Source organism: Tachypleus tridentatus, chromosome 7, assembly GCF_004210375.1.
Source record: "Tachypleus tridentatus isolate NWPU-2018 chromosome 7, ASM421037v1, whole genome shotgun sequence".
NCBI lineage: Eukaryota > Metazoa > Arthropoda > Merostomata > Xiphosura > Limulidae > Tachypleus > Tachypleus tridentatus.
This window is the reverse complement of record NC_134831.1, coordinates 113,760,149-113,776,875: the sequence shown is the minus strand read 5'-3', so window position 1 is coordinate 113,776,875 and position 16,727 is coordinate 113,760,149. Positions and strand designations below refer to the sequence as shown.

Sequence of the window (16,727 nt, the reverse complement as noted above, 5' to 3'; positions counted from 1 at the left end):
ACTCAGCAGCGTATTTAACTACGCTGTTTATAGAGCATTTTGCGTACACAGCTTTAAAATTTTTAATGGATTTTGTAAAAGATTGATTTTTATGGAATTTATTACATGTAGTTTTTTCATATTTTTACATATATATTTTTTAATTTATGTAAGAAAATTGTGTAGTGAAAATATATCTCTTCATATATTATGACGTAATCTATACAGTCAAAAAAGGAAATACGATTAACAAATTGCAACGTCATATATAGAAGTAGATATAGAGATATCGAAATTAAGTTGGGCAATTGTGTGTGTAAAGAAGTTAAGGTGAGAGAAGGAAAAATGGCAACATTTCGGGTAGAAAACTTCTTCACTACATTTAATAATAAACTGTAAGTAAATTATAATTTATACAACCTTTTACTCAGTAGTTTTTGATGTTATTAATCAGTTATTTGATATTGTCTTGTCTGTGATTAGGAACATTTAAGTTTAATTATGACGTTGTTATGAAATTATATTATTATTAAGCCTAGTTAGACTATTGATCAGAATTCATATACACCATAATTATGTTCAGTGTAGTACAAGTTATGTTGATAATTTATGATACGAGCTTTGCTACTGTCACGAAAGATCGGGAGTTCAAACCAGTAACTTTTAAGTCATGAAGTAAGTGTAACTGTACTGGTACAGTGGTATTAGTAGTGGTAAACTGGAGTAACAAGTATTCCAAATTCCAGCCATGGAAGTTAGTAAGAAAATACATTATTTTTCCCTTCACGGTTATAATATAAGGAAAAGAAAATTCTTTTGATATAAATATAGTTAATAATGTAATCTAAATTTTGTACTACAAGATTAGTTTTAACATTTTATAACAAACTGTATTCACATAGTCACTTTTTTTAGATGTTGTCATATAAAATGTAATTTTTGCTCTATCCAATCATATTTAAACCTATTTTTTTAATGGGTTGTACAGGGTGGTTTAGAAAGTCACTGTGCACTTGTGTATGTATTAACAGACATGTTTTGATATAAAATACAGGAGGTAAATATGAATGACAATTATAATCAATGTTGAAAATGACTCCCATTTGCATCAATACAGGCCTGGATCCTTCTTATTTTGTTTCTAAACACCACTATGAGTTGCTGGCTTGAAATAGACTGAATAAAACATGAGTAAAAAACTGCACAGTGATTTTCTGAACACCCTGTATTAGTAAATGAACAAGGCTTAACATCATAATAGGGTTGCAACTAAAAAGTAAGACAAGAAAGAAAAAGGAAGTGTTTGTAAATCAAGAAATAGATAATATATTTTTCGGAAGTGAAAAAATTTTAACAAAAATAATTATTTTTTGGAAGAGCTGAAAAGTACCCCAAAAAAAAAAAAACAACAAAAAAAAAACACAAATAAACAAAGAACTTGATTGTTTACAAGTAGAATTCCATGACACTGGCACAATTTAAAATTTTAACATCTTTTAATTTTATGAATTTTTGGTGATGAAAATAAAGCTACTTTGTAATTGTTTCATACGTGTTTTTATATTAAGTGAATAAAATTATTCAATAAAAAAAATGATCCACCTAGATTGTGTTGTTTTTAAACCTTTATTGATTATATGAATAAAAAGTTATTTATGGTCAAACCTTTATAATAATTGTTTTTATAGCTGTCTTGATCATGTTCTAGGTTTAAGTAGAAGTTTAGGCAGTTGATGATGAGGTTATAGAAACAATATTAATGTTAAATGTTACTGAAGTGTATTGATTTTGTTTCCTTGTTTATAGAAATGTTGATTGTAACAATAAGACTTGTTGTAGAACTACTGTTCTTGATTGTAGAAAATTCTTTCTAGAGAAAGATAAGGTGTGTAATGTATGTAATAGAAATATGTAGTAATAAATCTTTGAAAAATTCTTTAGTTTTATATAAGGAATGTTCCTGTCCAAACTATGTTCAGATTTCACAGTTTGTATGGAGACATCAAATCAAATGACTGTCTCTCACTATGTATAGATTCTGAGATTTGTTACAAAAGTTTAAGCTGTGTGCATATTAAGTCTGAGAAGAAAATAATTTTACAAGCAAGTCAACACTTATGTAAATCAAGGGATTTTATGATATAAATTACTAAGTGACTGAGAGTAATATTTCATAAAGTGATGGAACGTGTGCTTTTAACTGTGAGGGTGTTGAGATAGAGGAGATGGCATTAAAAACATGTGCTTTTAACTGTTGGTGATGAAAAGAAATGTACTTTTATATGAAAAAGTCTTTGAACTTCTTTCAAATTATATTTTATTGAAGAATAAAAAGATTTTAAAAGAAAATAATTGTGATCTTCTTCAATGTTAACATTCACTCTGAAACCTTGGTGTAACTTAAGTTGCAAGAAAGATTCTTAAAGGTAAATAGAGACCAAACCACTGTTACCGATTAGAGTTCGTGGAAGATAGTTTAATGTATTATCACTATGAGTGAGTATTTGATATTAAGTATTTCTAGTCACTTTATTTTATGGGATTTCTTCATACATTTCAAATTACTTAATTGTAATTTCTTACCTACATAGAGCTTATGTTTGATCAAAGTTCTTTGTAAAGAGAAAGTGATGGTGTTTTATTAATGTGTGGGTGTTTGTGTGAATGAAGTAATCTAATGTTTTTGATATAAATTGTTTTATGAAATATTGATAACAGTTTTTAATTGTGAAACATTTCAAAGTTCTTTTAAAATATGTTTGATCACATCACGTGTACCAGTTTTTATGTTCAGTTCACTGTTTCTAAGAGGATTCTTATTCTATTTTAATCTTTCACAGTATACTATGTAAGTGCAAGTTACATTTGATGATGACAATTTACTATTTGTTTTGAACATCTTACCATCTGATTCATGTAATAATTCCCATTTGAAAAGTCTATTCCCACCTAATAGTAATTCATGTAAAAATTCCCATTTGACAAGTTTTAATCTGGTAATATTACACATTTGTTTTATGTTCCACTTAGAAAAATGTTGTTGTTGTCATCTCAATAGTTATTTTTTTAACAGATTAAACTGTAGTTTTAAGAATTAAGAAATTATAAACTGTCTAAACATTTCTTTAATTGATATGTTTTAAGTCAGTACATGGGTGGCAAACATGTTTACTGTCATTTTTCAAGTTACTCAGTAGTTTTAAAGGTAAGAATTGGGTTTGACTGTTTAAATATCATATGATGAAAGTCTTGGGTTCAAAATGTTGAATAATATCCCTCCTAGATTAATATATTTTATAGTGTTAAGATATTCTAATTAAGAACAATGGTTGTGAAGGGGTTTGTTACCTGAGAGACTGTGATTGAGGAAGGAGTGGTAATATATTTAATTATGAAGGGCTTATAGAGATATTAATGTTGAAGACATTGAGGATAGTATTGATAGTATAGGATACCTGCTAAGTAGTAATGTGATGCGTTTTAATATAGTGAGGAACCAGTGAGAAAACATTTGAAGAATGTATACAGTTGTGTGGCAATTTCAACATTGACAGCAGCAGCTGGTGGCTATGTTCATCTTTTCACTAACTTGTTTCAGGTATATGTTGAGGAAGTTTTATATTCTTTACCAATATATACACTAGTGTATATTAATCTCCCTCCACCAAAACAAGTTGTGTGGAAATAATAAGTTGAATGATTCGTCCAGCAAGATGTGTCATGAAAAAGGTTAAAATATTATTCTTTTAATGGATCATAACTTATTGTTTTCCAGATCACCTACAGAATAAAACCATTTAAACATGTATTTGGTTACTTTAGTGTAGTTCCTTTTATTGGATTTTGTCAGCAGTAAATGTTTAACTGTAATGAAGATTATAAATAATTGTTTGGACTTTAATGGAGCTACAGGATACGTAGAGTACAAAGAATATTTAGTTATGTTAGTCAAATCATGTTTGGAATTCTTGGACAGAGACTTGGTACAGTACAAAGAATGTTTAGTTATGTGAGTCAAATCATGTTTGGAATTGTTGGACAGAGACTTGGCACAGTACAAAGAATGTTTAGTTGTGTGAGTCAAATCATGTTTGGAATTGTTGGACAGAGACTTGGCACAGTACAAAGAATGTTTAGTTGTGTGAGTCAAATCATGTTTGGAATTGTTGGACAGAGACTTGGCACAGTACAAAGAATGTTTAGTTGTGTGAGTCAAATCATGTTTGGAATTGTTGGACAGAGACTTGGCACAGTACAAAGAATGTTTAGTTGTGTGAGTCAAATCATGTTTGGAATTGTTGGGCAGAGACTTGGCACAGTACAAAGAACGTTTAGTTGTGTGAGTCAAATCATGTTTGGAATTGTTGGGCAGAGACTTGGCACAGTACAAAGAACGTTTAGTTGTGTGAGTCAAATCATGTTTGGAATTGTTGGGCAGAGACTTGGCACAGTACAAAGAACGTTTAGTCGTGCGAGTCAAATCATGTTTGGAATTGTTGGGCAGAGACTTGGCACAGTACAAAGAACGTTTAGTCGTCGCGAAGTCAAATCATGTTTGAATTGTTGGGCAGAGACTTGGCACAGTACAAAGAACGTTTAGTTGTGCGAGTCAAATCATGTTTGGAATTGTTGGGCAGAGACTTGGCACAGTACAAAGAACGTTTAGTTGTGCGAGTCAAATCATGTTTGGAATTGTTGGGCAGAGACTTGGCACAGTACAAAGAACGTTTAGTTGTGCGAGTCAAATCATGTTTGGAATTGTTGGACAGAGACTTGGCACAGTACAAAGAACGTTTAGTTGTGCGAGTCAAATCATGTTTGGAATTGTTGGGCAGAGACTTGGCACAGTACAAAGAACGTTTAGTTGTGCGAGTCAAATCATGTTTGAATTGTTGGGCAGAGACTTGGCACAGTACAAAGAACGTTTAGTTGTGCGAGTCAAATCATGTTTGGAATTGTTGGGCAGAGACTTGGCACAGTACAAAGAACGTTTAGTTGTGCGAAGTCAAATCATGTTTGAATTGTTGGGCAGAGACTTGGCACAGTACAAAGAACGTTTAGTTGTGCGAGTCAAATCATGTTTGAATTGTTGGGCAGAGACTTGGCACAGTACAAAGAACGTTTAGTTGTGCGAGTCAAATCATGTTTGGAATTGTTGGGCAGAGACTTGGCACAGTACAAAGAACGTTTAGTTGTGCGAGTCAAATCATGTTTGGAATTGTTGGGCAGAGACTTGGCACAGTACAAAGAACGTTTAGTTGTGCGAGTCAAATCATGTTTGGAATTGTTGGGCAGAGACTTGGCACAGTACAAAGAATGTTTAGTTGTGCGAGTCAAATCATGTTTGGAATTGTTGGACAGAGACTTGGCACAGTACAAAGAATGTTTAGTTGTGCGAGTCAAATCATGTTTGGAATTGTTGGACAGAGACTTGGCACAGTACAAAGAATGTTTAGTTGTGCGAGTCAAATCATGTTTGGAATTGTTGGACAGAGACTTGGCACAGTACAAAGAATGTTTAGTTGTCTTGAGTCAAATCATGTTTGGAATTGTTGGACAGAGACTTGGCACAGTACAAAGAATGTTTAGTTGTGCGAGTCAAATCATGTTTGGAATTGTTGGACAGAGACTTGCCTTTATGAGATTGTTAAAAATTAACATCCCTAAATGTTTTAAATCTTCAATTGAATTGTATTACTGCAATTTTGAAAATACCAGAACTACAAATAAAAATAATAACTTGAATAATAACAATCAGAATAAGCTCTATTCTTCAAGTGAAATTAAAAATTTTTACCATCATTATAGTTAAATAAATATATTAATAGCTGTACATTCATAAACACATTCACTTCCTTTTATGAAAACCCAGAAGATATGTTTGGAAATATTGCAGAATAATTACTCTTCCTGTGAAAAGGTTGTTTGTTACAGGCATTATTTCAACAACATTAATGGTCCTGTTGAAAGTGTTATAGTGACAGTGTCAGCAGCTTTTTAATAAATGCATTGTTTCTATTCCTTCAGAAAACTATCAGCTTATAGTTGTACCATACAAGCTCATAAAACACCCGAGTTTTTTAGTTGTTTTTTTTTCCAGGTACAAACTTGTAGCTCAGCCCTATTACTTGAACAATTTGACATCTGCAGTTGTAGCTATTGAAGATTTCCTCTTGTTTAATTAGATTTTCTTTATGTAAAGAAATTAGTAACTTAACCAAATATGAAATGCTATGATTCATATGTAGTAAGCAGCAGTGTGTCTTTAGAAGTTGAATCATTAGAATGGTACTCAGGTTTCACACATTCACAGGGCTGAAGAAAAGCTAATCTGGAACAACAAACTACAGAACAGCTAAACTAAAACTATTAACAAATAAATTATAAAAAACATTTACTGCCTCCAGAACATCCACAGGCTCTCCAGGCTGAAGATGGCTTCCACTTTGTATGTTTTACAAAGTTTTATAACTTTCACTGTAAAGTATGAAAAATGTTGATCCATCAGCATTATCAATTCCCTTTGCAAATTGATTTGTTTAACATTAAGTTTCCTGTTTGTCAGCAACTTATGTACGTAAGACATTGAAAATGATGACATCTGTGAAGGAGTTTTTGTTGAGTCACAGTTTTTTTTTAGTGTTAAAGTTCATAGATAAGTACATGAGTGTGGAATTATTATGTTACAGTAATACGTATAATGAATGTATGATACTTTATATCTGTATGTCTGGGCATAAAAACTGTGGTAAATGTATGTGTTTATGAAAGGTTGGGTGTAATTTATTTATCCTGTACTTATAAAGAAAAAAACTGGGATAGAAAATACTGCTTTAGTAAGTAACCATAGTTATAAATCATAGACAAAAAAATTCAGAAATTACATATAATACTTGTGTACGATAGAAGGATTTACAATTTTTCACATATCCCCAAAAAGTGGATGAATTCTCAATAAAGAAAATATTTTTGATCCATAAATCATGGAATTCATGAAGTTTCACAAGTTTCATAGGTTCACTGTATGGTTTAAGACTGTATTTAACTTTTGTTATAAAATAATCATGAAATGGTTTCATGAATCTATAGGATTTTTTCTTAAGTTCGTTCAAAGACATTTCAGAAAGTAAACATTATACTTTGTTGAAGATAAATCATAAAAAGTGCACTTTTTCACATATCGGAACAGTCCACAAGTCCATACAAATTGTTTTTCTTACATCTGTATAGATACAGTCCACATGTTTTTTCCAACAGTATGGATGCAGTCTACTTTGAAGGCAAAATTGCACCATTGAATTAATAAAACATTATGCAAAATAATCTTTGTTATTTCCCCACATAGTTGAACTTTTATTCAATAAAAACTATTTAATTTCATACATACAACTATATAAGAAAATCGCAAAATGATATTAGGTTAATTTCAGTAGACATTAGGGTTTGAAAATTATGTACAAACTTAAAATGCCACTTGTAGCTCCTAGAAGTTGTAATAGTTTTGAACAAAATAGTGGTAATGTATTCTCATAACATGAATACAAGTTTTATTTTATAGGCTTTAAACCAGTTACTATTTTTTCCAAACTCTGTAAATCATTTTGTATTTCATTATCAAGTTATTTTTGGTGGGTTTTTTTTGTCGATAAGGTCACAGTGCTAGGCCTTATTTGCGTAAGGCCTTATCAGCCTAAGTAACTGTTTAAATAGGCAAAACAAATGAATGAAATGTGAAAACAAGTATATAAATGAATAGAAAAATAAGGTTAAAACTTACTACATGCATTACATGTAAACTGGTGGTTAGTAATTTAGTCTGTTTTTCATTAACATTCTGGTATGGTATAAAAATCTTTTATTGGATTCCAATTTTTGTAAACACGATGCACCTGTGTCTTGTTTTCAAATCAAAATAAAAATGAAATGTACAGTTGTATAAACTTACAAATAAAACTTAAAGTAGGAAGGCTTGAAGTTACAACAAAGGTGTTTGTAATTGTTTGTTAAAATAAAAACCTCACAATGAAATATTTTCTAAATTTCAAAGCTGTAATTTCCTGTTGCATATCATATAAAAAATAAGACATTCCACTAACAGAAGTTAAATGATGTGTAAAAAGAATTTCAAAAGTTTCAAAATTTCTTGTAGTAGTGCTGTGTTTCTGTAATGTACATTGAACAGTCATACAATGGACTGGCACAGTATGTCTTGTAGTAGTGCTGTGTTTCTGTAATGTACATTGAACAGTCATACAATGGACTGGCACAGTATGTCTTGTAGTAGTGCTGTGTTTCTGTAATGTACATTGAACAGTCATACAATGGACTGGCACAGTATGTCTTGTAGTAGTGCTGTGTTTCTGTAATGTACATTGAACAGTCATACAATGGACTGGCACAGTATGTCTTGTAGTAGTGCTGTGTTTCTGTAATGTACATTGAACAGTCATACAATGGACTGGCACAGTATGTCTTGTAGTAGTGCTGTGTTTCTGTAATGTACATTGAACAGTCGTACAATGGACTGGCACAGTATGTCTTGTAGTAGTGCTGTGTTTCTGTAATGTACATTGAACAGTCATACAATGGACTGGCACAGTATGTCTTGCAGTAGTGCTGTGTTTCTGTAATGTACATTGAACAGTCATACAATGGACTGGCACAGTATGTCTTGTAGTAGTGCTGTGTTTCTGTAATGTACATTGAACAGTCGTACAATGGACTGGCACAGTATGTCTTGTAGTAGTGCTGTGTTTCTGTAATGTACATTGAACAGTCGTACAATGGACTGGCACAGTATGTCTTGTAGTAGTGCTGTGTTTCTGTAATGTACATTGAACAGTCGTACAATGGACTGGCACAGTATGTCTTGTAGTAGTTCTGTGTTTCTGTAATGTACATTGAACAGTCGTACAATGGACTGGCACAGTATGTCTTGTAGTAGTTCTGTGTTTCTGTAATGTACATTGAACAGTCATTACAATGGACTGGCACAGTATGTCTTGTAGTAGTTCTGTGTTTCTGTAATGTACATTGAACAGTCGCACAATGGACTGGCACAGTATGTCTTGTAGTAGTTCTGTGTTTCTGTAATGTACATTGAACAGTCGCACAATGGACTGGCACAGTATGTCTTGTAGTAGTTCTGTGTTTCTGTAATGTACATTGAACAGTCATGTACAATGGACTGGCACAGTATGTCTTGTAGTAGTTCTGTGTTTCTGTAATGTACATTGAACAGTCATTACAATGGACTGGCACAGTATGTCTTGTAGTAGTTCTGTGTTTCTGTAATGTACATTGAACAGTCATTACAATGGACTGGCACAGTATGTCTTGTAGTAGTTCTGTGTTTCTGTAATGTACATTGAACAGTCGTACAATGGACTGGCACAGTATGTCTTGTAGTAGTTCTGTGTTTCTGTAATGTACATTGAACAGTCGTACAATGGACTGGCACAGTATGTCTTGTAGTAGTTCTGTGTTTCTGTAATGTACATTGAACAGTCGTACAATGGACTGGCACAGTATGTCTTGTAGTAGTGCTGTGTTTCTGTAATGTACATTGAACAGTGCATTACAATGGACTGGCACAGTATGTCTTGTAGTAGTTCTGTGTTTCTGTAATGTACATTGAACAGTCGTACAATGGACTGGCACAGTATGTCTTGTAGTAGTGCTGTGTTTCTGTAATGTACATTGAACAGTCGTACAATGGACTGGCACAGTATGTCTTGTAGTAGTGCTGTGTTTCTGTAATGTACATTGAACAGTCGTACAATGGACTGGCACAGTATGTCTTGTAGTAGTGCTGTGTTTCTGTAATGTACATTGAACAGTCATTACAATGGACTGGCACAGTATGTCTTGTAGTAGTTCTGTGTTTCTGTAATGTACATTGAACAGTCGTACAATGGACTGGCACAGTATGTCTTGTAGTAGTTCTGTGTTTCTGTAATGTACATTGAACAGTCGTACAATGGACTGGCACAGTATGTCTTGTAGTAGTTCTGTGTTTCTGTAATGTACATTGAACAGTCATTACAATGGACTGGCACAGTATGTCTTGTAGTAGTGCTGTGTTTCTGTAATGTACATTGAACAGTCGTACAATGGACTGGCACAGTATGTCTTGTAGTAGTGCTGTGTTTCTGTAATGTACATTGAACAGTCATTACAATGGACTGGCACAGTATGTCTTGTAGTAGTTCTGTGTTTCTGTAATGTACATTGAACAGTCATTACAATGGACTGGCACAGTATGTCTTGTAGTAGTGCTGTGTTTCTGTAATGTACATTGAACAGTCGTACAATGGACTGGCACAGTATGTCTTGTAGTAGTGCTGTGTTTCTGTAATGTACATTGAACAGTCATACAATGGACTGGCACAGTATGTCTTGTAGTAGTGCTGTGTTTCTGTAATGTACATTGAACAGTCATACAATGGACTGGCACAGTATGTCTTGTAGTAGTGCTGTGTTTCTGTAATGTACATTGAACAGTCATACAATGGACTGGCACAGTATGTCTTGTAGTAGTGCTGTGTTTCTGTAATGTACATTGAACAGTCATACAATGGACTGGCACAGTATGTCTTGTAGTAGTGCTGTGTTTCTGTAATGTACATTGAACAGTCATACAATGGACTGGCACAGTATGTCTTGTAGTAGTGCTGTGTTTCTGTAATGTACATTGAACAGTCATACAATGGACTGGCACAGTATGTCTTGTAGTAGTGCTGTGTTTCTGTAATGTACATTGAACAGTCATACAATGGACTGGCACAGTAGATATACTTTTGTCTCGGAGAGCTGAAAAAATTCATTCTTTGGTTTTAACAGTGGAGAAATCTGTAAGATATTGAGTACTCGGATTACCAAGTAAAAATGTTTTAACTTTAAACAAACCTAAACAATTTAGAAAAAAACATAAAATCAGTCAATGGATGTATTAGAGTTAACCTACCTACTGTAAACTACCAAATGATGTCTTAAGTTCAAGTATAACAAAAAATAACACACATTAAAGTAATCCATGAAAGATTTATTACAATTGACCAGTATTGGTTATCAAAGCAGACAAAATGAGTTTATAACAGTTAACCAACTTCAGTTAAAAATGAGTTAACCTGAACCATATGCTGATAAACCAGTTATATGAAGATAAACAGAAGTACTTTCCCATGATTTGCATTAAACCTCTGGTTAACTATTTTTTGTCCAAACATACACAGAAGCTACTGTACAGTAATACGTGTCTGTGAATTTTACAGTTTGTAGTGGCTTAGAAACTCTGTTGATGATTCTCCTACAGGATGGACTTCTCTGTACATTGGCTGCACTTGGGTTTTTGGCTCTTCTACATTTTACTCCCAGTGATGGAAAAAATGTTGCTCTGCGTTTGAGTTTTTTGGTGGGACTTGCCTTTACTACAGGTGAGACCTCCTAGAGTGGGCATTACGTTTATAATTCATGTAAGTGGTGTTTTAGAAGATCAGTTGACAATGTTATGAAACGGTATTGGTAATGCAACTATTGGCTAGATATCTGTTTTTTGATGTGTTTAAATGGTGTAAAAAGGATTATATAAAATTATTTTTATATATTAGGAATTTGTGACTAAAATATTTTTAACCATTCATTTAAAAAAAATTAATTCAATTAGATAATCAAACTAATAATGAATTAAAATAATAATTTATTGTGGTTAAAATAATTTTCTGGTGTTTACTATAACATGTCATGTAGTGAACTGTCCTTGGCCTTACATTTACTAAATTAAACATCCTAAATGGTTCTGTAGGTTTGGGCTTGGGACCCCTGTTAAAAGTGGTCATTACAGTCAACCCAAGTCTGATCTCTCTAGCATTCTTAGCAACTTCAACTATTTTCCTGTGTTTCACTCTGTGCTCATTGTTCAGTGAGAGGGGAAGTTGGCTGTTCCTTGGAGGTATGTTGTGTTACTTCACTTAACACCTTGCACTTGTTAAGTACTTATTGAGTACAATTGTGTTGATAATGTGCAAACATTTCTATTGAACATGTATATGTAGTTGAATTATTCTGGCAGTTTCAGAAATAGTGTTTGTTAATGTGTTGACACTGGAGCTTTAAGATGGCTTTTATTGTTTAACCACAAAATGAATAGAAAATATTACAACTTGAGGGATCTATGGAAAAATTGTAGGAAATGAATTAACTGGACTTAGTGTTGCTTAAAAAGTGTACACAGACTCCTTATGGAGAAATGCATAAACAAGTCAGTCTGTGTCATTGGTGGATTGTAAACATTGTAGTAATAAGCTTTAAAATTGAGATTTATCATTGTACGAAACATAAAACTTTTATTTTGTTTACTTTGTTTACCATATATTTTCTGTTTCATGTTTTCAGGATCTTTAATGTCAATTATGTCCACCATGTTTCTGTTGGGTATAGTAAATTTGTTCACCAGGTCCGTTTTCATCTTCCAGGTACAGTTATGATTTCTATTTTAGGATAGCGGAAACATTTGTGAGTTCCCACATGTTATCAGTGATGAAATTTGTTAGGTCTGTTTTGTGGATTTATTCTTCAATAACTCTCTCTATTTTGTGTTTATAAAGTTGTTAAATGTGTTTAGTTTTCAATACATAAGTTTAGAAAATTCGGGTTCCATTTTCAAAAATCTAACTAAAAAAAACGTTTCTGACAAAATTCATAGTAGAATAAAGTTATATGTGAATAATAATTAAGAGTGATTAATCTAGATGTGTATTGATAGTAGTAAAAACTTAATTTATTGTAAAGATGCTTTTAATTTCTTTTATGTTTGATAATATACACTGTAACATCAGTTCCTGTGTGTAGATAACATGAGGCATATTTAACAAACAAATGTATACAAATAAAACCCAGTAAAGTTAAGTATGTGTTTCATAAGTGTTTTTATTTCAAGAATCTCCAGTTTCGAATTATGTACAATGTTAATTTCAAACTTGTATGAAAAAATGAACTTGCCTCATTTGAGATTGTACTAACTTTTCAAAGAATTAGACAATCTGTTTTACAAGTTTGGCTGGAATATTAGTATTAATTAATTATTTCTTAATGATATAATATATGGATGATATCTAACATTGTATTACCTAAATGATAAATTGTTTTCTTGCCCAATTAAATTTCAATGCCATAGTAGAATATAACTTGTCATTTAAATGTGTTTCTTAAATATAGAAATTCTAATGTAAACTCACTGTTGTTTTAATAGATACATCTCTACCTTGGACTGGCAGTAATATGTGGTTTTATTCTGTACGATACTCAGCTTATCATTGAAAAGTGTCGTATGGGTGATCGTGACTTCATCAGGTAAGTTCGGGTATGAACCTATGTAGTAAGTGTTCAGATTTTTGTAAAGCTAGAAACTTTAACAATATTAATCATACTAACACTTATAATTGAAGTTAATCCAATAAAGAAGGTTCAACAAGAATGTGGTCAGATGTTAATGAATCACATTCATCTGTTTTTAGTTGAGAAAGTGAAACAAAAAGTATTGTTTCATACTCCCATGAAATAGGGTCAGAATATTATCTTCACTCTACAAATCCATTAAAATGTACGACTTTTTTTTTTTTTTTTTTTTAATATTGTTATGTAGTTTCAAAGCAAGGTTTTAGCTTTGTTTATAACACACAATCCTTTATAAAGAATGTATCTACTTAGTTAACTTACATGGTGGTTTTTGTTTACCTTTATTAATAACATATGTGTGTTAACAGAACATTGGTCTGCCAACTTACTACATAATATGCTTCCTCACTCAAATTTCATAACTTCCCATTCTATATTTGAGAAGAACATTCTGTATCAGTTTGTATTATTCCTTTTAAGTGACTTGCACTGATCAGACCATCATATTAATAGTTTCTGCCTAGTTGTACAAAGAGTTCAAGTTGTGAACCTTCTTCCAAAGCTCTGTCCCTATCTTTGGTCAGTCATATGCTTGTTTTCTGCATGTTATGGTTTGGAGTTGTGCGTTACTGAGGTCATAAATGAATTCAGTGAGGTGTATGGCAATATAATCTTCAAAAATCACTGTCTGTTTTACTTACATTGTTTAAAATATTCTATTTTTGTACGTACTAGACACTCTGTGGACCTATTCATCGACTTTGTATGCATGTTTCAGAGACTTCTGATAATCCTTACTCAAAAGGTAAAAGGCATTTCTATATTTTTTAGTCTTAATAGTTATAAAAATATCTCTTAAAGAGGTTACAATCCCAGATTTTATAAGTTATGACAAGAAAAGCTATTATGTAGGTATGCAAGAAAGTTTGGTAAAATATAAGTTAGAAACTAAACCTGCAGTGGATTGAACTGGTTAGGCTAACAGTTAATCAAATATAATTATAAACCTAAATTTAATTATTAAAAACAGTGTTAAATAACAATTATAATCATATAATTGTGCTTTAATAATACATGACTTGTCAAATCTCAGACATGGTGCCTAAAAAATCAAAGATGTGTCAGAAAATTTGTTTTAAAATCTTTTTTTTTTTTTTTTTCATATACAGTGATATTTACAATATAATTAAACATTGCAGAAAAGGATATTACATTTCCAATAAATATCAAGGTATTGTGATCAAACTTCAACTTAGGGTTTGACTTGTGTTTTGTTTAATGAGCTATTGCTGAGAGAGTTGGTTTCCATGTACTTTACATAATTGTGTATCATGAAGGAAGGACTGTATGATTAGTGAAATGTAACATTAGGCATTGAAATAAACTGGAGTTTATTACCAGACATTTCTGTTAAGATAGATAAAATACCATCTGTATATTCACAATGTACTTTTATTAATTCTATTTCATCAGTTTTTGTTGTTGTTTTTTAACCATCAGAAGTTTGTCATTAATAACTTTAATTACACATTAGTTTAACTTTTGGATTTCACTTCTTGAGATCAAACAATAAAATAGAAGTTAACTGTTGATGTGTCCACATCACGTTGAGTCCGTTTTCTACGTGTGCCTTTCTTATAAAATACATTATGGTTCCTAAACTGCAGTTTATAAAACAAACAGATAAATTTTCCCCAAAACTCATTGAATATGTGCACATAACTGTAAGGTAACATTTACAAGTATTAGTTTTTCATTTTGAGCATCACACCAATATGCAGTTTAAATTCTCAGCAATTTTTACTAGGCAGAAACTTGCTTTGTTTGCATTCACTTACAGCCATATAGTTAATGTTCTATATTATTACTCATTGTTAACCCTGGTTTTTGTTTGTTACACTAGTATATTTGGCTAGATCGTATGAAACGTCATCACCATATAGTTAATGTTCTATATTATTACTCATTGTTAACCCTGGTTTTTGTTTGTTACACTAGTATATATGGCTAGATCGTATGAAACGTCATCACCATATAGTTAATGTTCTATATTATTACTCATTGTTAACCCTGGTTTTCGTTTGTTACACTAGTATATTTGGCTAGATCGTATGAAACGTCATCACCATATAGTTAATGTTCTATATTATTACTCATTGTTAACCCTGGTTTTTGTTTGTTACACTAGTATATTTGGCTAGATCGTATGAAACGTCATCACCATATAGTTAATGTTCTATATTATTACTCATTGTTAACCCTGGTTTTGTTTGTTACACTAGTATATTTATTAGATTGTATGAAACGTCATCACCATATAGTTAATGTTCTGTATTATTACTCATTGTTAACCCTGGTTTTTGTTTGTTACACTAGTATATATGGCTAGATCGTATGAAACTTCATCACCATATAGTTAATGTTCTATATTATTACTCATTGTTAACCCTGGTTTTCGTTTGTTACACTAGTATATTTGGCTAGATTGTATGAAACGTTATCAGTTTTATTTTACTGAAATACTAAAAATTTAATTATTACGTCTTCATGTTAAATTTTCTTAGAGTTGGTAAAATTTTGGTATTAAACTATAAGCTGATTGACCATTGTTCTTTATGGGCACCTTATAGCAAACTATTAATCTTTCTTATCAGGAGGGGTCCAGAAAGAGAAGGAAAGATTAAAGGAATGGATTTTTCGTACATCTCCACCTGCTTCACTTCATTGTAAGAGGAGTGGATTATGTTTACAGGTGGACGTAATTCAAACATTTAATATCTTGCTTATAATATTTTAGAACATTGGCAGTGTTAACCTGACTTTTCTTTATTAAAATTCCTGGTCTGAAGGTTCTATTATAATTGTATAGTAATCTTGATTTTAAGGATGTTTGTATGGAAACTTTTATAGGATTATCATTATTCAATTTGTTTGTGTTGATAACATGCTTATCCAGAAATTAGTAAATAATGTTTGATTGTATAACATTCAGTATAAAAAGAAATTTAATAGATGTAATTTAAACAGTAAATACACCAAATTAACAGTTACTAAAGTACCTTGATCAACCCTACTAGTTTTGAGATGTAATGTTCTTATGAAATAAAGTTTTTGATGAATGTTTTAAAATTAACTCTTGAACTTCTACAAGGTAATAGTAACATTTATTACCAGTTAAAATATTGTAAAGAACAAATTTTATGTTGAACATGAAGTACCGTGTTAGGATTTCATATAATGCTGTATTTTTAAATTAAGCCTACTTCTAAAAATGACATCTTGCTGCTGTTTACTGACGTATTTAATGTTTTACAGCCACTTGGAGTGACATAAGGTGCGTGGTTTTATTCAGT

At 31.7% G+C, this 16,727-nt stretch overlaps 1 protein-coding gene across 1 annotated transcript; it reads left to right on the top strand.

Moving 5' to 3' along the window:
• The first annotated feature begins 213 nt into the window (after positions 1 to 213).
• LOC143256428 (putative Bax inhibitor 1) lies at positions 214 to 16,503 on the top strand. Its single transcript, XM_076513651.1, has 8 exons — positions 214 to 374; positions 3,469 to 3,577; positions 11,294 to 11,414; positions 11,783 to 11,929; positions 12,373 to 12,452; positions 13,229 to 13,329; positions 14,110 to 14,179; positions 16,029 to 16,503. The coding sequence occupies exons 1-8, from the start codon at positions 325 to 327 to the stop codon at positions 16,056 to 16,058; spliced, it is 708 nt and encodes a 235-aa protein (XP_076369766.1). The 5' UTR covers positions 214 to 324; the 3' UTR covers positions 16,059 to 16,503.
• Positions 16,504 to 16,727: the final 224 nt, after the last annotated feature.

Excerpts from the sequence above, each read along its gene's own strand:
- LOC143256428 (XM_076513651.1), top strand. The coding sequence starts at position 325 with ATGGCAACATTTCGGGTAGAAAACTTCTTCACTACATTTAATAATAAA. Across the intron at positions 12,453-13,228 it reads GGTCCGTTTTCATCTTCCAG|ATACATCTCTACCTTGGACT; the intron begins GTACAGTTATGA and ends TTGTTTTAATAG. Across the intron at positions 14,180-16,028 it reads TGATAATCCTTACTCAAAAG|GAGGGGTCCAGAAAGAGAAG; the intron begins GTAAAAGGCATT and ends CTTTCTTATCAG.